At 35.1% G+C, this 21,920-nt stretch overlaps 1 protein-coding gene across 2 annotated transcripts in view; it reads left to right on the top strand.

Moving 5' to 3' along the window:
• SEPTIN10 (septin 10) overlaps positions 1-16,096 on the top strand; it is a 44,553-nt gene extending 28,457 nt beyond the window's left edge. Inside the window, exons 6-7 of one of the 2 annotated variants that reach the window (XM_044670494.1) lie at positions 7,243-7,430; positions 15,823-16,096. In XM_044670494.1, the coding sequence (XP_044526429.1) occupies positions 7,243-7,430; positions 15,823-15,874 (240 nt within the window). In that variant the 3' untranslated portion in view covers positions 15,875-16,096. Of the gene's footprint in view, positions 1-7,242; positions 7,431-9,127; positions 9,272-15,822 lie in introns of those variants that run through there. The other variant, XM_044670495.1, reaches the window with a different exon arrangement.
• The last annotated feature ends 5,824 nt before the right edge of the window (positions 16,097-21,920 follow it).

Genomic DNA, 21,920 nt, shown 5'->3' with positions numbered 1-21,920 from the left:
GGGGTGGGGAGGGTGTCTGACACATATATTGGTCATACAAAATAGCCCATGGCAAGTGTTTAGTGAAGTACTGGGAAATGGGGAGAGAAGAAACAAGCTGTACTGATAAATGGAAGGAAGGCTTCATGCAGATGATATTTGAGTTGATTTATAGCAGCTGAGTAAGGAAATGCTTGAAAGGGGCATGGAGATATAGGAGAGAAGATAGTCCTTTAGAAGGAGGAATGGTAGGATGATGCTAAATTGTAGAGACTCCAAATGACAGGCAAAGGAGTTTGAACTTTATTAATTGAGTAGTAGAGAACCTTAGGTTTTTTTTCAAAGCGAAGACTGATTCAGTTCATCCAGTTTTTTAAAACTAGGTCTAGAAGTGGTATGAGGAATTAATTAGAGGAAAGAAAATGGTAGTCACAACACCTATTAGGAAGCTATTGGATTAGCCCAGTGATGGCAGTGGGAATGGAGAGAAGTGGAAGGACAGATTTGTCACTGCTTGGGAAAGAGATAATTCAAAAGTAATATTAAGTTTTTGAGTCTTGGTGAAATAATTATATGAATGAGGAGCAGGCTTAGGAGGAAAAATTAACTTGGTTTTACATATATTGAAGTTGAGGTGACATCCAAGTAGAGATAGCTTTATAGGCAAATGGAAATAAATGGGGCTTTGGAACTCAGAAGAGAGCCAAGATCTGGATTAGCTATGTGAATTATCTGCATGGAGTAACTGGGAGGCATAGTGAATAGAGTACCAAGCATGAAGTCAGTAAGACTTATTTTTGTGAGTTCAAATCTGACCTCAGACATTTCTAATTGTGTAACCCTCTGCAAATAATTTAATCCTCTTTGCCTCAGTTCTTCATCTTTAAAATGAGCTGGAGAAGGAATTGGCAAACTACTCCAGTGTCTTTGCTAAGAAAACCCCAAATGGGGTCATAAAAAATTGGGCATGACTGAAATGACTGAATAACAAAAGGTATCTTTACAGAGATGATAGTTGAAGCTATAGGGAATTATGGGATAGTGGATGAAGTGGAAAGAATTCTGGATTTTGAATCAGAAGACTCATTGTCCTTTCTTGGTATGATTTATGATCTCAGAATAAAATTGCCAAGGGAAAGAGTAAAGAGAACGGTAGCCAAGGAGAGGCCCTTTTGGAAAGGCCTACTTTATGTGATAGAGATTAAGGAGATGGGGTCTGAAATTATAGCTGGGTTCACCAGAAAAAAAGTTTATTAAATGTTGGAATCTGAGCCTTTGACACTGAATAGTTTAAGAAAACATTGCTAAGATGCTTTTATTTTTCTCCCTTTTAAGCAATTTTGGACTTAACAAACATTAATGGATCTTTTCTTTTTTCTTTTTAAAAGAAACTTTAAAAAACTTTTTTATTCTGAACTTGACAAACAACAAATAAAATAAGCAATTTCCAAAATGTTTTAGAATAGGAGGCAGATATTGTACATCAAACTGTAAATCTTTTATATAGATCTAACTTTTCTTTTTAGTATGTGATAAATTCAGCAACTGATTTTCATAGCTGTCCTGTTTATGTGTTTAAGTCCTTCAGGCTTCTACTGTCCTTTTGGGAAGCACTGAAAAAAAAAAAAGAAAAAAGGAAACAAATATGCATAGTCAACCAAACAAACTTTCTCATTGTCTGTATCCAAAAATGCATATCTTATTCTGCATGTTGAACTCTTCACCTCCATATTAGGAGGTGGATACTGTGCATCATCATCAGTCCTCTGGAATCATCTTGATGATCACTACATTGATCAGAGTTTGTTTTCCTGGTTCTGCCTGTTTCATCCTATCTATTTGTTCTAGTCTACCCAAGTTTCTCTTGATACCATCCCCTTCTTCATTTCTTATGCCCCAGTAATATTCCATTACATTCATACACCCTATAAGTCCAAGCATTCCCCAATTGATGAACATCCTCTTAGATTGTAGTTCTTTGCCACTACATAAATAACAACTATAAATATATTTATATAGAGGAGTCAAAGAGAATGCACAATATAATAAACTTTTGGGGAAGAGTTTCAAATGTTTTGGAGCATAATTCCAGAATTGGAACATTTCTCTAATTGCTAGTATCTTAGAGAATTTTTTTTATAGGATTGTAAGAAGCTTAGATTTCTTCCTTTGATCCCTTTATCAGAGAAAATTGCTCCAAAGAATTTTTCCTTGCATATCCATTTCCTTTCTGATTTTAACTGCATTAATTTTGTTTATATAAAAGTAAAATTGCCCATTTAATTTTGTGAGAGTCTTTCTTCCTCTTTTGGTCAAGAATTATTTATTCATCTATCTAGAGATCTGCAAGATAATTTCTTTCTTGTTCCTCTAATTTGATATGAGATGACTTTTTATAGATGGCATATATCTATCTACCTGTAGCTTGTCTTGGTACGGAGGTTATTTTTGTTGTTCAGTCATTTCAGTTGTGTCCACCTTTTCAGGACTCCATTTGAGATTTTCTTGGCAAAGATACTGGAGTGGTTTGTCATTTCCTTCGCCAGCTCATTTTGCAGATGAAGAAACCGAGGCAAAGAGGATTAAGTGACTTGCCTAGAGTCATATAGCTGTTTTTAACTCACAAAGATGTGCCTTCCTGACTCTAGCTCTCCATTCTTAACAACTGAGCCACCTAGCTGCCCACACAGGAGTTATTAATTTTTTTAAAAATAAAGCCCTTACCTTCCATCCTAGAACCAATACTATGGCAGAAGAGCAGTGAGGACTAGATAATGGGAGTTAAGTGACTTGCCCAGGGTCACACAACTAGGAAGTGTCTGAGGCCAGATTTAAACCTAGGACCTCCCATCTCTAGGCCTGGCTCTTAATCCCCTGAGTCACTTAGCTGCCCCTTACTTATTAATTTTTGACAGCAATTTTTGTCAAATTGTGAGTCCTTTCCCCAATAGCTGGATTATGGGTGTTTATCAGATACTAAAGTATTAGGGTCATTTGCTTCTGCATATTCTGAATATATTCTGCTCCACTAACCAATTTCTGTTGGTTTGTAATTGATTAACCAGTATCAAGCAGCCCAATTACTGCTTTACAGATAGTTTGAGATGTGCTGCTGCTAGATCTCCTTCCTTTCTGTTTTTTCCCTCATTATTTCCCTTTTTTTTCCCCATGAGAAGAATTTTGTTATTTTTTCTAAACTTATATAAAATAATCCTTTGGTACTTTGATTGCTCTGACAATGAATAAATAAATTAATAGGGGTAATACTGGAATTTTTTAATATCGAGTTAGTTCTTTTAGGAATAACTAACCAGAATGGACTTATTTTGTGTGGTAAAATAGGTTATTGTTGAAAGAGTAATTTGAGTACGTAATGGAGATTGGGATTTACATTCATTTCTGATACTATTAGATGCATGACTGGGCACTTACTGGGAGACATAATTCCTAGGCTTTTGTGAGGTTCCCATTAGAAAATATACCAAAACCACTTTATAAACCTTAAAGGCTACATAAAAGGCAGCTATTATCATTAATATTATTATATGGACCAAACTAATCAGTGCTATGTAAATATTCATCTTTCCATAAAATGTTTGAGAGAGGAAACTTTTCCATCACCATGGTAGTGTTTCACATAAAATAGATGCTTAATCAATGGTTGTTGAATAAATGAATGAATCTAAATAAGAGTCATTGTTCCTTGAGAAGAAGCTCAGAATCTAAATACAGCTGATCCTCCCCATTGTAACAATTTTATAGAGCCCTGCAAAGTGGCACACAATTTTTTTTAAGTTGAATGATATTTTAATTGTAATAATTGAGCTTGCTATTAAATAGGATCTTCATGAATAATTTGAGAAAATGAGTCATTTCCTAATTTCTTTATTTAAATTGGGATTTTTGTTCACACACATTCAGATTTATGAAAAGCAAGTCCCATGAGGAATTGCTTTTGAACAGTGACTTGGTTCTTTGTAAATAGCATGAATAATTTAGCTGCTTTTACTTTTTATAATTTATCAAAAGGCATATATAGCACTGGTAACCTGTCATGGCTTAGTGGACACTGCTAATTATATAGATTCTCACTATCATGAAAAGGGGAACAATAGACAATTCTAATTCATTTGAATATTTATAACAACTATTTGAAAAGTTTAAAAAATAATATTTCAGAGGCAGTTTCCTTTATTAGAGTATCGGGCTAGGATTGTGTTGGCAAACCTATAGCACACATACTGTAGGGGACTGTGCTTGAGGATGTTTCTCAAATCACCTACCACTCTGCCCAGCAGCCTAGTGGGAGTGCTTCCTCCCTCCCCTGTCTGGGATAAGGTGAGGGGGCTCACATGTAGCCTAAGGTTTACAATTTGGGCATTTGGTCTCTAAAAGATTTGCCATCACTGGGCTAGGGAGTTGAGATAGCCCATATTTAGTTCTGGCTTTGTTGTATAAACTTAAGTAGGAAAATTGCTTTAACCCCCTCTGCATGTTGGTTTTCTTACCTTGTACAAATGGGAGGTTTAGATGATATAGTTTCTGAGGTCTTGTTCTTCTCTTAGAGTGCTATGATTTAAAAATAATTTTTTTAAACCCTTACCTGCTTTCTTAGAATCAATACAGTACATTGGTTCTAAAGCAGAAGAATGTAAGGACTAGGCAATAGCGTTTAAGTGACTTGCCTAGGGTCACATAGCTAGGAAGTGTTTGAGGCCAGATTTGAACTTGAGATCTAGGAGTCTAAGCCTAACTCTCAATCCATTGAGCCACTTGGCTGCCCCTTGCTATGTTTTTAAGTATACTCATCACCTATATTATAAATTGATCATAAATGGAATTGTGAACACATTTCCCCCTAGAAATCATTAATTATTAGGTTCCAAAACCAGCTTAAAAAAAACCAAACATTGTATTTCAAAATATTGTATATTTATTGCAATATAAATTTCTCTTGTTGTAACACTAATTTAGAAAAGGGCAGAAAGGCAATTAACTTAAAAAAAAGAACCTGTTTTGTATTTGTTTTGTTAAATAGTGTTTGAATATATGTAGATGTTCGTTTCTCTGAAATTCTCTTTTTTTTGTATCAATTTGAGGTAAATACTGACTTCTTTCCCTTCCCTTAGAAAGCTAGTTCTGCCTAGAAGTAAGCTTCTGCTCTTATTGTCCCTTTCCCACTTTTGTATGGAGAAGAGGCAGTAGAACATTTAGATTAACTTCATTAGCCATCTCTCTCACTTTACCAGATTCCCCACTAACACTTTGACTTAGGAAAAAGAATGAAATAGGCTCTTGGATCCAGTAAGATGAACTCAGGTCCTCTTAGCCAATTGATGTCCTGGTCAGGAAAAAAGGAGAGATATCTTAATTATTTTTTCTGTTACCCTCTTAGGCTAGGAAGAGTTCAGGAATCTTGTCAAAGAGTTGATGTACCAGGTCATGGAGGGTCTAAGGGATCCCTGTTTTTCCAGTGTTTTCCTGGAAAAGAAGCTAATTTAACCTTAAAAAAATTTTTGGTTATATTTTGTTTTTACTTCATTTGTATCTTTCTCTCTCAGAAAGTCTTCCATTATAATAAAATTATCATTTACATCTTAATTTCAGTGTTGTCAGAGAAAGGCCCAGTCTGAAATCGGTGTGTCTAGGTGTATTGGAGAAAAGATTCCTGAAAAAATAAATCCATTGGCTTGGAGAGAAGAGATAGAAAAGAGGATCATAGTTTTAGAGGTTTACAGAAGAAAGAGGTCATATAATCCTAATTCCTGATTTTGCTGATAAGGAACCTAGGCCCAGAAAGAAAAAATAATTTGGATTAGGTTATACAAGTAGTAAATTCTTTTTCATTGATACTTTCTAGACCGTTCTCTGTTGTCACAGATATTAGAAAAGTATTACTGATAACGTGTTTTGTACTAACAAATTATGGTCAGTGATATATGAGGTATCTGCTCTGGCATCCTTATGTAGAAAAGTAGTTTTAACTTTTTATTTTTTGACCAAACCAAATATTTTCAGCAGCTACTCCAAAATTTTCTAATATGTTCATAATAATTTAATAATACTAAACATCAACAGTTCAAAGGATACAGCATCAGTAAACTGGATAACATAGTTGACATTTTTTATGAAGCCTTTGGGCCAGTGAAAATATTTATGACTTGTATGGTTGTAGAAAGATTAAGAGTTGTCTCAAAGCAGAAATATATTAAATGCTAAAAAAGAAAGAGAAAGCCAGGTATAACTTAAAATCACAGAATCAAAAAATTCATAGAATGTAATCTTACAAAAAATACCTGACAAATGGTTAGAGTCTATACTTGAAGACCCTCTGTGGTATAGGAATCTGCGTCCTCTAAAAGTTGGCTCCTTTAGACTGATGAATATATTGAACCAGATTAAAATATGATTAAGAAATGTTTTAAAATAAGTCAAAATACAATGTAACATAAATAATGTTAACTTAAGGTTTTCCACATTATTATGAGGTCCACAGGGATCTCTTGCTATTTGAATTTGATACCATTGGTATAGTGAATAGGGCACTGGTCTTGGAGTCAGAAAGACCTAGGTTCAACTCTCCTAGATACTTAGTAGTTGTGTCAACAGATAGCCTCTTATCCTTACTTGTAAAATAGGGATACAGTGTAGTAATCTGGGCCAATCCTGAAGGACTTAAGACAGGGAATGCTATTTAGCTCCAGAGAAAGAATCAATGAAGTCATCTTTCCTATCAGTGTATTTATGATTTTATTTTTTAGTTTCATATGAGATTGCTCTTATGACAGTGACTAATATGGAAGTGTGTTTTGCATGACAAAAATAAAATAAAAAAAAAAGGATAATAACAGCACCAACTTCACAAAGTTGTGAGAGCAAGGAAAATTTTATTTATATGTTTATAGTCCTTATATTTTTATTTATTTATAAATATATTCATATGTTTGTTTATACATCTATATTATACATAGATATACAAACATACATAAATGCTGCTTTACAAACCTTAAATGTTGGGGAAAACTTTGAAAAGAACAATACTCTGAATATCAGCAGTTATTTTGTAATCAAGATAGCTTTAAAATAATGACAAAAGGCGGCGAGGAAATTCAATCCGAGTTTTTACATGAGCTGCATGCCTGAGAAATTGCTGTGTTGCTTTTAAAAAAAAGGCTCTTGTGAAATATTTTCTTCCTCTGATGATTCTTGGGATTATGCTGCCACCACATGTATGGTAACCAGAACTACACATTTGCTTCATAGCTGCAGGCCAAATTTGAACATCTTAAAAGACTTCATCAGGAAGAAAGAATGAAACTTGAAGAAAAGAGAAGGTATTTGGAAGAAGAAATAAATGCTTTTGCCAAAAAGAAAGCTGCATCTGAACTCCTCCAAAGTCAGCCATTAAATGCTTCTGGTCCCAGTGTGAAGAAAGACAAGGATCGTAAGAAGTAAGTATTCTCTAAAAATCTAGAACATCCTTATAGAAGAAGCTATTACACTGAAAAGGGATATGAGCCAGGAAAAAAGTATCACTTCTTCCTGAGTCTTACCTGTGACTAGAGTATACCTATGATAAATTCAGATTTGCTGTTATTCTGTACGAGCTCAAATGGAAATTGGAATTACAGGCTTTAAAGGCAATCTAAAAATATGTTTTTAAAAATTCAAGATAAAAAGGCCTTTATTCTTAGAATAATTTTTCCTGTCAGATTTTGCTGATATTAATAACTCTATGAGAATTTTTATTTCAATAAAACTTCCAGATTTCGAATTCTGGTCCTGTGATGCCATGCTTGTGAAAAGGATGATGAGCCAACATAAAGAGACAGAGGGGGCCACATTGATACAAGGGGGTGGCCAAGAGTAGCATTTGGATTATCTTGAGGGTTATGGGTATGTGTCCAAACAGTTAACTTATGTTCTGTATAGCTTTGGCATCTTCTCTTTTGAGAGTGAAGATACCCTTCTGCAAATTGCCTCTGTTCACCTTTCTGATTGTTGTTGGAATTCAAAATAACCCCTATTTATAGCAAGTAGTGGCACCTTTGGAGATCTGTGCTTCTGCTTAAACTAACAATCTTTTGTGTCAGTGGCTTGAAGATTGCCAAAGAATTCTCTTTATTGTTACTCTGTTACAAATCTTTTACAAACCCAGTATTTTCAGAAATTTGAACTCAGTCTTAAAATGTTCTTGAAAATATAACCATGATGCACAGTACCTTTTGGAAGAGATTTTCCAGATACATCAAAAGGAAAACAAAACAAAACAAAAAAACATTTGGGAGGGTTTTATGGAGATTTTTAGGCTAGATCAATCTGTTTTTCATAGCCTTTGGTAGATGTTTGCAGGAAGTTGCAGTTTCTATTTCAAAAACCTCAAAAGCAAGAAAAAGTACTAACATAATACCAATGATAATGAAATATAATGCTAGTTTTTAATACCTACAATTTATTCAAGTTCCATTTCCTTAAAATGTTATTTCAAATTTATAAAAATGCTTAATCATTAAGTCTGACAGAGGAGAGTTCTAAATTTGAAGTCAAGACCCAATGAAAGTCCCAACTCTGCCATTTTGTGATGTTGGGCAAGTCACTTAATCTCTCTAGACCTCAGTTTCCTCATCTGTAAGACAAGAGGGTTGGACTAAATGACCTTGACATCTAGTTCTACAACACTAAACCATAATGCACTTTTTTACTACTTTTCAGTATGCTTGTCTTACATTGATTGGGAGGAGTCCCCCCCCCCCCCCACCCATTTTTTTCCTTTTCACTATTTTTGGATGCTTTGGGTAACTTTTTCTAATATTCTTGTTAGGAGAACCACTAGTTTAGTTTCTAAGAACTATAGACCATGGATCTTGAAAACCCATATGGCATTATTTTCAAAGTTAAAGAACTAACAGCTCCTCATATTCTTGTCTAAAAATTCAAACAGTATTTTTTCCCCTTACTCTAATGAAAATGTAATAATGTAGTTTTTGGAAATAGATTTTCTAAATATTGATTTTTTTTCCTAGCATTATTAAAAATAAAAATTGGTTGTTAGTAAAGGCCATACCAAACACAAAGCTCTAGGCATTTCAGTTTTCTGTTTTCTTTTCTTAGATGCCAGTTATTCAGTGCTTTTTTTTTCCTCTTTCAGCTCCAGCTTTATGTAATACAGAAGTTCCAGATTTATGTAGCACACAAGCAAACATTATGATGTTTGGAAGTATGCTTTGATTTTCTCATATTATGTAGTATTTTTTTTTTGCGCTGTAACTTTTTGCTAAGGAGATGTATTGGATGATCATAGCAACTAGAAATTATGTAAAGATAGTTTGAAAAAGACCAATACATATGCCCTAGGTTATTGATAATATTAGTGTTTATTGCTGCTACCTTGAAATGCACTTAGACTGTTTCTTTGTATTGCCAAGTTATTGACCTTTTGCAAGTGCATTGTACCAAAGATAAGACTCAATGCCATTAAAATTCAGCCCTCTGTCACAATGTTTCAAAGGCTGTATTGTGTTTATATTCACATGAATATGTATAAGAATCATTCTTTAAGGAAAAAACTAATCATTTTGATGGTTTTGACATACTAAACATATACCCGACCCTGTTTAACTACTTACTAGTAATTCATGATTGGTAAGAACTTTTTATAGCTATATTATCCAATTATGGAATATGATTGTGAGCATGTCTATCTTGACTTGCCCTGCTAATGAATGAGGACATGAGCAGAAATGCCCAAGTTTGGCAGCTTCTTTTCCAGCAATTACTACCCTGCCCATTTTTATTATATTTGCTTACATTCGTTGATTCATACCACCTAATCATCTGAGTACTTTAAAATCCTATTTGGCAGTAAGGAGAAAAAAAAAAGAGGTTGTAAGTACATAGAGATAGAAGTCAATACTTAGACAATAATCAGATGTATATACAATTTTAGGTATCTCTGTCCTCTCCACATTTATTGAATGTTTGAATTCAAAGTGCCTTAGTATCATGCCTAAGAATAACAAAATGATTCTAACTATTAGTTAATGATAAGAGTTTTTGGTTAATAGTATTCTTTTTTGTATTTGCATATCTTTTAATAAAACTGACATTTAACTCTTGACAATAAATTGCTATGTTTATATTTACAATATGTGTCTAAAATCACTTCAAGTCTAACTCATTGTATTGAGAAACATTTGAATTTGTCTTTCTGATTTATTCAACCTGGACTCAGCTGTAAGCTTTACTTTGCTTTAGGGATCTTGGCACATGCATGACACAGTTTCCTATCATTATCACCTTGAATTTTCTTTACAACCTGATGAGGCAGGTGAGACAAGGGCTCTATCTGCCACTGCCATATTGATTTAGGGAAAGCATCTCAATTCATACACCTGGTTTCATAAGGTTACTTTATATGTATCCTAATTCTTGGTATACTTTTCATGTTCTTTTCATAGTAGATTAAAGATTCCAATCCTCTTAGACTAAAGGGCATAGTTTATTTTCCTGTTGTCATAACTGTCTAATATAGTTTCAAGCTTACTCATTCTCTTGATCATACTGACCACAGAAATTTTCAGTGTTTTTAAACAGTACTATTTGACTATTTGAAAAGTTAAATTGGTGAAACAAATGCATTGGGAAATGATTATTTGAATAGTGAAGGAACTTTGGCTAGACCAAAGCATTCACCATAAGTTTCCTTTCAATGCATCTTGAGATCCTCTTGAAATTTAACTTAGACACTTTTGCAAGTTTTCAGTTACACAGTCTGAAGGTCACCTCTATTGTAAGACTCAAATGAATGAAAAAAAATTTTTTTGAGGAAGTAAGTCAGATTTTAAAAGTTTACATAAAGCATGCAGAAAATGCCTACCTTTCCAGCTATACAAGAGTAATGCCTCTGTATATACCTTCTGTTTGTTCTGGCTGTATACCAAGCTTTAGCAAAACTTTAAAATCTGCCTTCTCTTAATTTCTCTTTCCACTTGATTTTGTGAGCCCCAGACACCTTGTTCTCTGTTATTTTCCTCCTAGTTAATGATTTCTATTTTTCACTATAAGTGGCTAGAGTAGTCTGTTCTTTTTATCTCTCTCCTCTCTCAAAATCAGGGAAGGAGTCAGTATCAGTTATTTGAACAGGTTGGTTGAAGGACTTGAGTCTGAATGAGTTTCAAAGAGTTAGCCCAACTAGCATTTTCATTTTAAGTATTTATTTCCTTTATATATAGAAATCTTTAACTACTTATTATTATTCATATATTTATTAGTAATATGACATGTTACTAATAGTTATTATTCTATGTAATTATAATCATTGTTAACAATAATATAGAAATAGTATTATAATATAGACATTTATATGCACATATTATATATAAAATTATAAAAATTAGGATTTAGATTACTGGTTATGGTTACAGTTTTTTGGAGGGAAGAAAGAAGGCCTAAGGGGGATGGGCTAGTAAAAGTCTATTTCTAGGGCTTAGATAGGATGGACTTGTGCACATTTGCTAAAATCAGGACACTACAGTTCCATAACACACATTTACAGTCAGGCACTTTCCTTACAGAATTCCTTATTCCCTTTCTCCCTTTCTTTAGGCACACATCACATGCTCTCTCATTATATTTTATCCTACTCTTTCCTGAGCACCCAGAAGAATACCTTTTTTTTCTGTACATTTAATTAACATCTAGAATTTAATAATACTTTGTACCATAACTGCCCTTTTGCATTCTGGTATTCTAGCCTTATGTCTTCTACTAGATTTCTTCAAATTGTAATGGAAATTTGTCACCAAAGTGCATAATTAGTAATTATTACTAAGAAAAGAAGTGGGAGAGAAAGGTGAATGACATTTACTTTTTGTAGGTCAGTATGACATTATGTTCAGAAGCATCAGTTTTTGTAGGATAGAAATCAGCCTGAGTGAATAGACTGCTTGGAAACATTTTTCTGGGATATCTTAATCCACAGCTATGTAAATGATTTAAATAGCATCCCTGAACCTTGTGGCAGAACCATCTCCAAGCCAACCTACCTACCACCCACAAAGTGGCTTCAGTTCTCTGCCCCTGTTATAGCTTTCATCAAACAAATGTAGGTAATTTGCTGCAAATCAAAATCTTTTACTATTGCAGTGAGACTGAGCAAAGAAAACTTCTGAGCCTTGGCTGATGGTGCCACTGTTCTCAACCAGTATAGGAATCAATAGTGGTACACAACCTCAGTGAAATGTGGAATGTCCCACCCCGACCCCTGACCTTGAAGAAAATAATGCAACCAGTACCCTAGTACAACTTCGATTTCCCTCAAAATGAGTCACGTCTCTTGAGCAGTGTTACTTAGCCCTGTATGTGGATCAGCTGCTTCCCCAATGATGCTGAATGAAGATGGCATTAGTTACTTTAGTGTTAATTCTCTGTGCAGTTCAACAAATATTTATTAAATACTGTCTGTATATAGGACACAATACTAGGCAAAGATGAAGTAAAAATAATCCTTAGCCTCCAAGAATTTAGTCTCCTGGCAGAATGCAACAGTTTTAGGGCATGGTGTAGTGGAAAGTGTACTGACCTTAGACTTAGAAGTCACAGGACCTGAATTTGAGCCCCATATGACCTGTGTATATGTACTGCCTTGATTTACAATAGTTTGTTCATCTGCAAAATGAGAGGGTTGGCAACTATGATCCAGGTAAGGATACCATGTTCTCATACAGAGAGATCCAGACACAAATAGCTATAAAACTTCGAAGAGGAAGAGAACACTTTCAGAGAAGATGAGATTCAAAGAAAACCTTTTGCTGGGAAAATCAGGGACGATAGATGGAACAGAAGGAAGTGGCATCTATTATTGAGCCTTTGGGAGACAGGCAACAGCCTGTGTTCAGATAATTGCTACATCCTTGGCTGAGTGACCCCAAGAAAATGCTATGCAAATTTCATTAGCACATTAGAACTGCAACAAATTCAAAGTTCAGTAAAAATTCATCAAACTCTATGCATATGGTACAGAGCAGTAGTTAGACAAGAGCACCAAAGGAATGTGATATTTCTGGAGCAAAAGGCTAAGAGAATATTCAGATGGAAGGAATGATCAAGAATATAAAATCTTAGAATGGAGTCAAGGAGGATGAAGACAAAAAAGTCCACTGGTTTTGACAATTCAGGTTCTTTAGCAACTTTTATTGAAGATGAAAGCATGATAACTCATGTGGCAAAGAAGTGAACAGGTATAGACATCTTTTTTTTCAAGTTTGGAGATAAATGGGAGAAAACAAGATAAATATTAGATGAGTAGAAGCTAACAGCTGGGGAGAACTGAGCATTTCTGTAGGAAAATGACAAGGAAAAATTAAAGATGCATGAAAGAGGGGATGATGGTGGCTGGAGTGAGGTCTAGTTGTGGTATGAAAAGCACTTTATTTAGAGTCAGAGGAATTGGATTTGAGTCTACTTTTGCTGTTTATTATCCATGTGACACTGAGTGTATTCTCTTGTCCATACAAAGAAATTAGTGTTCTGTCAGTTTCATGATGGTGAAGAATTAATGCAGACTTTTCTGCTTTATATTTTTAAGGCATTCATGGGAAAATCTCCAGCACAGAGTCTGAGTGTTATAAAGAAGTTTTTCCTCAAACTGTTCAAGTCTAAGCATTTTTGGGGGGAATAAAATTAAATAGGGATTGTAGACAAGATAAATAAAAGGAATACAAAGTAGAATCACTAAGGTTTGGCAGCTATAAAGGTTTTTGTTTTGTTTTTTAAGTTAAGAGATAAAACAATCAACAGGCATTTATTAAGGACTTATGGGTCAGACAGGCCTCATGCTGGGTGCTGGAGATAAAGACAGAAATGAAATAGTTCTCTCAGTGAAAGTAACATATTATAGATGTGTGTGTGTGTGTGTGTGTGTGTGTGCACAAAATAAATACATAGTAATTTGGGATGAGAGAAGGGAAAATATTAGCTTATGGGAGAGATCTGGAAAGGCTTTTTCTTCTCGTACCAAAAAAAAGTGGAGCTTGAACTGAGCCTTGAAGGAAATTTGAGATTTCTAGGGGCAGAAGTGTGGAGAAAGTACATTACAGGCATGGAGGAGAGTCAGTGCAAAGCCATAAGATGGTGAGTAGATTGCCGTGTTTGGAAAAAAGTAAGAAGGCTAGTTTGGCTGGACCCTAGAGTATGGGAAAGATAGTAAATATAATAAATGTGGAAAGGCAGATTGGAGCCAGATTGGGAAGGGCTTAAAATGTCTAGCAAGGCATATAGATCTAGATAGATATAGAGATAGATAGATAGATAGATAGATAGTCATTGGAATTTGAATATGGCTGGTAGGTGAGGATAGGGGGACTGATGTCAGATCTTTGTGCTCTAAGAAAGAAACTTTGGCTGGGTGAAGGATGAATCAGAAAGGAGAGAAATTTAAAGCAGAGAAGTCAGTTTTGAGCTTATTACAGTAATCCAGGCTAGAAGGGATAAAGTCTTGGAGTATGATTGTGGCCTATGGTAGCAATGTAATTGGAGGAGTAGGGGAATGAATGTGAGAAATGTGGAGGGAGAAATGATAAGATTAAGGAACTGATTGAATATACAGCATGAGAGAGAATGAAGAGTCAAAAATAAAGCAAACGTGATGAAAGATGGTAGTGCTTATAACAGAAATTAGAGAGTTCAGGAGAAGAGCGAGTTTGGGCAGGAAAGATAGAGCATTCTCTTTTGGACATACTGAGTTTGAAATATTTGTGCAATATGAATTTTGAAGTGTCCAACAGCTGACAATACAGAAATGGAGCTAAAGAAAGGGAATGAATATACTGTGTGTGTATATCCATACACACATGCATAAACTCACAAAGGTATATATATTATATAAAATAGTTTACTTGAAATATTAATGGGAAATTGATCATGGCAAGTTTCACAAGTATGCTATTCAAATATCTCATTGTTCTTCTTGGAGGCAGAAAGATTTCCCATTTGAAAGCACCTTTTTATAGTTTTTCAGCATAGCAGTGTCTACCTAAAGCCCTTCGTAGTAATGCCAAACTTTTAGAAGTACCACAGGGGGGAAAATTGTAGGTCTAAGATCTGGTAAGCCTAGGATCATAGTTGCACATTTATTCTTTTTGTTGCTCCTAGAGGAGTGTTCTTGGTAGAGTGGGAGGTGGGAAAGAGGAAGGAATCGGGATCCCAAGAAGCATGTGATCAAACACCCAATGTGGAAAGTTGGGTCACATCCCATTGTCCCATCATCCCAAGATAGCCGATCTAGGGTTTATGTCCAGTCCTTCACCTTGTGCACTTCTTTCAGCAAAGAATTCCCTGCATTCCATCACCATTAATACCAGGATCTGTTTAGATATTTTTGGGAAAATTGCTCCATTTCTGCCTTTACATCACATCATAGTTATAGTAGGTGCTCCTTGGAAAGTAGGCTTTAGGTTCTACATCCAAAACATTCCTCTCATCTTTTCCTTCTTATGAACCACCACAATAGACTTCCATAATCTCTGGCTTGAACTATTAACAAAGGCTTCCTACTTGTATCAAGGCTCTCCCCATTCCAATCTATCCTCCATCAAGGCTCAAAGTAATTTTCTTAAAGTGCAAATTTGGCTATTCCATTCTCTACTCAGCAAACTTTAATGCCTCCCTGGCACCCATTATAACCTGGTTCCAAGCTACCTTTCCAGTGTTCTTATACATTACTTCCTTCCTCAAAATCAGCAGTTCAGTCAAATTGACCTTACTGCTGTTCTTCACCAATAAGATAACACATCTAAAGTATCTAGACATGAATAAAAAATTAAGGTCTGAAACCATCCTTTACAGAGAGTCACTTAAAAGTGGGAAGAATGAATTTATGCTGAGGACTTATTGCTGAGTTGAAATCAAAGAAAATTTACTTTTGCTTCTTTTTGGAGATGGTGAAAATCTACCCAGAAAAACATGGCTCCTGTTGAAAAACTGTTATATTCACCTACTGTAATAACTTGTTACTTGATTGTAATGTTACATATTTCTCAATAAAACAAAGCTCTAAAAAAACTATCTTCTTTAGCTCCATGCATGAAATTGACTGATTAATTACTAATAGTTATGTACATATTTGACCTATTCTCAAAAAATATGCAGAGATTTTTTGGAAAATAATGAAATATGCAATCATATTGTTTTCAATATTATTTTGTATTATATAATTATAAATAAAATTTTAAATGTTTATTTCACTTTATCTTTAAAAAACTTTTATTTTGTATGTTCTATGAAGTAAATACAGCCAATCTTCAACTTTCACAAGGTTTTTATAACAAAACATTAATTTTGATAACACATAAACTTGCCTTAACACAGTAATCATGAAATAATCCATAAAATGGAGTACACACAATAAAATTGGCAACATGCAAAACATTTTTCTTGCTAGTAATTTTCTGGAATTCTGTAACCTTTTGTGCTGATGTTTCAATTTCTAAAAAAAAATCTTCATTTCAAAAAACATTGTATTCTATTGCAGTAAGCCACTATCTTGCATACCCTCTGAAAACCAAGGGAGAAATTGCTGGCACTTCAATCACTACTGACCAAGCATGGCAAGATCTTGACCTCAGCTCTGACACTCTGAATGAATAGGAAACTCATAAAAAAGGTTTTTTTTTAAACCTTTACATTTCATCTTAGAATCAATACTAAGTATTGGTTCCAAGACAGAATAGTGTTAAGAATTAGGCAATGGAGGTTAAGTGACTTGCCCAGGTCACACAAAGCTACAAAGTGTCTGACACTAGATCTGAACCCCAGGATCCTCTATCTCTAGGCTTGGCTCTCAATCCACTGAACCACCTAGATGGCCTTTTTGTTATGTTTTGATAATTTAAAATAAGAATGGAAAGTATGAGAAAGAAGAATACACTAAGTTGGAAGTGAAAATGAAGAGAACTATCAAATAATTGGGTTGTGAATGTAGAAAACTGCAACAGGATGAAGGAGTTGGCCTATGACCGTATTTAAACACAGGACCTCCCAGCTGGGTAGATCAGTGGATTGAGAGCCAGGCCTAGAGATGGGAACTCCTGGGGTTCAAATCTGACCTCAGGTACTTCCTAGTTGTGTGACTCTGGGCAAGTCACTTAACCCCCATTGCCTACCCCTTACTGCTCTTCTGCCTTGGAACCAATGCACAGTATTGTGTTCTAAGATAGAAGGTAAGGGTTTAAAAAAGAAAGAAAACCTAGGAAGAGTTGGACAAGAAAAAGCATTCTAATGTACCTTTAAAAAAAGAAGATTCAGCTATTGAAATGTACACAATTGTCCCTTTAATGAGAAATCCTTCCTGTGGTATTTGAATGTCCCTACCAAAAATATATAGATATGGCTTTTTGTAAGCATGACCCTTTTCTTTGCAAATCCAATGTGGTTTTGACTTTGGCCAGTAGATGTTGCTAAATAGCTGTTCTGGATCTAGTGTGGAATTACGGGACTGAGTGACACCCATGGCTATCTTCCTGACATTCATCAGTCGTGAAGGGACATATTAATTGATTTTAATATGAGGCTTATACAGAAGCAAAAAGGCATATCTTAGTCCAATGTGGAGAAAATGGTATTCTGTTAAATTGACTGAAAGTGCCTAAGAAATCCAAGGATGGCATGATTGTGAGTAGAATTTGATGAATGTTGGGAATAAGCATTGAATGTGCCCAGTGAAGGCTGACATACAGAAAGCGGCACGGGGAGCATAAATATTCTATTACCCAAATAAGAATAATACAAGCGGTCAAGCATATCGATAGAGTCAATGAAAAAAAAAAGGGTAGGAAAGAAGCTTAGCAGTATTTGATCTCAAAGAATACCACAAAGCTAAGATTTTAAAAAACAATTTGATACTGGCTAAGAAATAGGCTGATCTATGGAAATGTGATGTGCAGAAACAAGTGAGCATAATAATCTGATGTTTGGTAAATCCAAAGAAATCACCTATTGTGACAAGAATTCGCTATTTGACAAAAAATTTGGGGAATATTAGAAGTAGCCTGGTAAAGACTAATGTCTTACACTATTGTGGGAGAGCTTTAAGGTAAAACCCTGGATCCGGACATGTTGCCAAGAATGACAGACTCCAATAGCTAGCTTAAAAATAAAAGAGATTTATTAATTTGAATGTAAGTCAAATGGGATAGCCTTGGGAGGTAGAGCAGGTAGAATGCTGCCTCCCAGAGGAGATGCGTTCTTTATATACCCTTTCAACAACATGGCCTATGTGACTAGAGATGGAATTATAATGGCATGTTCCTGAGTCTCTGGAACCTGAGAAGGGTCATGTGGTTATGTCCTATTCCTCAAAGTCAAAACGGGTTGAACTGTTCAGTTTAGAGGATAAACAGATATCTGAGATATAAAATAGATGTTTATCAGGGGCAAGTTGGGAGGTGCCTATTTGCTCTTCAAGAATGAGAGGAGAGGACAGAGGGAATCTTTTTAGTTCAAAGTCACCTTCCTTTAACACTGCAGGAATGCAAGGAAAAATGGGTCTTTTATGTATTTTCTGACCTGGAACACAATCTGAGGTTTTGGGGTATCTAGGGGAAGTTTGTACCCACATATCAAGACCATATATCAAGATAAACTCAAAATGAGTACATGATTTCTACATAAAAACAGATATAAGCAAATTAGTAGAACATGGAAGAAATTACTTGTCATATTTTTTGATAGGGGAAGAAATCATGACCAAATAAAATAGAGAAAGATTCCTAGGAGGTAAAATGGACAATTTGAATTACAGAAGATTAAAAATTTTTTTCATAAAAAACGAATGTAGCTAAAATTTGAAGAGAAGCAGGAAAATGGGGAGAGGAATTGTTGCATCAGGTTTCTCATAAAAAGAACTTATTTCTAAGATATATGGGGAAAGCCAAATTTATAAATATTAAAGCCATTCCCCAAATGATAAATGGTCAAAGGATATGAACATGCAGTTTTCAGGAAAAGAAGTCCAAACTATCAACAGTCATACAAAAAAAATTCTCTAACTTAGTGACAGAGAAATACAAATTAAAATAACCCAGGTATCACTTTGTGCTCATCAAATTGACTTGACTGACAAAGGAAAAAAATGAGAAATGATAAGTTGCTGTAGGAAAACGAGTGATTTAATGCACCGTTGGTGGAGCTGTAACTGCTTCAGGCATTCTGGAAAGCAATTTAGAACTATCCCCCCCAAAGCTATGAAACTATGCATCCTCTGACTCAGATATAGTACTACTAGAGCTCTACCCTAAGGAGATCAAAGGAAAAAGAAAAGTTTCCATATGCACACAAATATTTACAGCAGATCTTTTGTGGTAACAAAGAATTAGAAATGGAGGGAATGCCCATCAATTGGGGCATGGCTGAACAAATTATGATATATGAATGTGGTGGAATAGTATTGTGGTGTAAGAAATGACAAAGGGGATAGTTTCAGAAAAAAAAAGTATAAACTAATGCAAAGGGAAATGAGCATATTCAGAACAGTTTATGCAATAACAACAGTTCTGATCAACACAATGACCAAAGAACTGGACCAATTTCAAAGGACTTATGATGAAAAATACTATCCACATTCAGATAGAACATTAATGAACTAACTCAGTGTGATATGGGCTGACAATGGGCAGTTAGGGATAGTAATAGGAACAGGATCCTCCTATTCTTAACATCTTGCATTTCTCACTAGTTAGCACTGGTTAAACATCAACTGCAAAATCGATAGTTTCAGCATTAATCAAGCATGAACTGTAGATTGTTCAATTATCTACTCTGTGTACTAGATCTGTAACATTCTATATTGGGCATCAGCTTTGTACCTACTCTGTTTTATTAATTACTTATATTGTTCTTAGAAATAATTACCTATAGTGGTCCTCCAATATACTGCAACACCCACCCCCACCCCATGTTCTCATTCTAGTAGAGCAGCAAGATCTCTCCTGTGTTGACAAATGATGACAAGGAGGACAATGGAGAAATATGGAACCTGTGCACTGGGGACTCTGGGATTCTGGAAGAATCCCCTAATCTTGCCCATGCTCCTTATTCCCTATGGTAACAAATCCCAAAACATACCTCCACCAGAGTTTGGAAAGCGAGATACTGACCCCAGTAAATATTCCAACCCTCATCCACAGGGTGTGGAAGCTGCCATCCTACAATGGAAATTGCCATTCTACAGTGGAGCTATTATTCCATGCTATCAGCTCCAAAGAGGCTACTAGCACCTGGGTTTGTCCATCAGCCCTAAGGCTACCGGATTAGCCCCCAGACTATTCCACCAGCTATTAGGCTATTATGTCACCATAAACCATTTCTTCTTCAGATAAAATTCTTTTCTTCTGGATTGAACAGCATTTGAATCTCCCATTCTTGGGACAAAACCCTGCTACAAACTTGGGTGTGTTTCTTCCACATGAAATGCAGATGGAAGTATAGTTTCTATTTTCTCTTTCTTTTTTTGTGAAGAGGAAGTATGGCTAGTATAGGAATTTGTTTTGCATGACTGTATATACATAATGGATTTTGTTTTTCTTTTCTTCTCAATGGGTAGAGAAGGAAAAGGGAAGGAGAGAATTAGGAACTGAAAATAAAATAAAATAAAATAAAATGGACTTTAAAAATTATTTAAAAAAAGAAGTTACAGTGTGTTCCCATTGATTGGGAAATGGCTAATTGAAGTGTGGTACATGAATATAATGGGATATTACTATGCTGTATGAATTTCTGAATATGAAGAATTTAGAGAATATTCTGAAGGTATATAAACTGATACAAAGTAAAACAGGTAAAATATGTTAACTTACAATGACTTTAACATAAATTGAAAGACTATTGTTGAATTAAATATTGTATAACTATGATATCTTGGAAAAGAGTTGAGAAAATGTACCTCTTCTTTCCAGATGTGTGTGGAAAATTGGCTATAATATCAGACTTAATTGATGAGTAAGTTAATTTTGCTGAACTACTTTTCTTAGTTCTTTTTAAAAAAACAATTCTGGGGGCCAACTGGGTAGCTCAGTGAACTGAGAGCCAGGCCTAGAGATGGGAGGTCCTAGGTTCAAATCTGACCTCAGACATTTCCTAGCTGTGTGATCCTGGGCAAGTCACTTAACCCCCATTGCCTAGCCTTTACTGCTCTTCTGCCTTTGAACCAATACACAGTATTGATTCTAAGATGGAAGGCAAGGGTTTTTAATAATAATAATAGTAATAATAATAATAATAATTCTTTTATAAAGGATGTTTGGAACATGGATTGTAAAATGTTAGAAAATAATTATTAATATTCTATCTACATGTAACCTGGAAAAAACCATGAAATAACAAAAAAGATGTCTGGAACTGCTTTTGCTTCATTCTTTTTTATACTTTGTTATTAAGGATTCCTGGTACTTCATTCTCTTCCTATAGTCTTTTCAGCTTTGAAGATCACTCTGTCCCTGAGCTTCCTTTCTCTGATTAGTCAGTTTCTCCTGAGACCTCCATTTTAAGGAAAATACCCAGACCAACAATGTTGACTCCTTCATTCTTCTCTAGGCTGTGCTCTCTAGACTTCTTTCTCCATCATATCTCTCACTTACTTCCCCCCCACCCCCGCTTCCTTTTATGTATTGTCATCCTTTATTAGACTATAAGCTCCTCCAAAGAAGGAAGTGTCTTTTTGCTTATATAGTTCCAAGACCTATAGTGGAAACCTCAGATATAAGGGAACATCTGTTTGTTAACCATGGATAAACAAACCAGAGGATTACCAAATCAGTGGATTTGGGGGCACAACTACACTGTCACCAGCACTACTCTTGAACTTTGGAGTCATTATTCTGGTAAATAAGGGCTTTCTTAAACAAAGACACTGTAATAATGCTACAACAAATGTGATCATCAAGAACACC

This window comes from Gracilinanus agilis, chromosome 3 (assembly GCF_016433145.1).
Source record: "Gracilinanus agilis isolate LMUSP501 chromosome 3, AgileGrace, whole genome shotgun sequence".
Classification (NCBI taxonomy): domain Eukaryota; kingdom Metazoa; phylum Chordata; class Mammalia; order Didelphimorphia; family Didelphidae; genus Gracilinanus; species Gracilinanus agilis.
The sequence above is the reverse complement of the archived record's forward strand: the minus strand, read 5'-3'. Positions and strand labels throughout refer to the sequence as shown.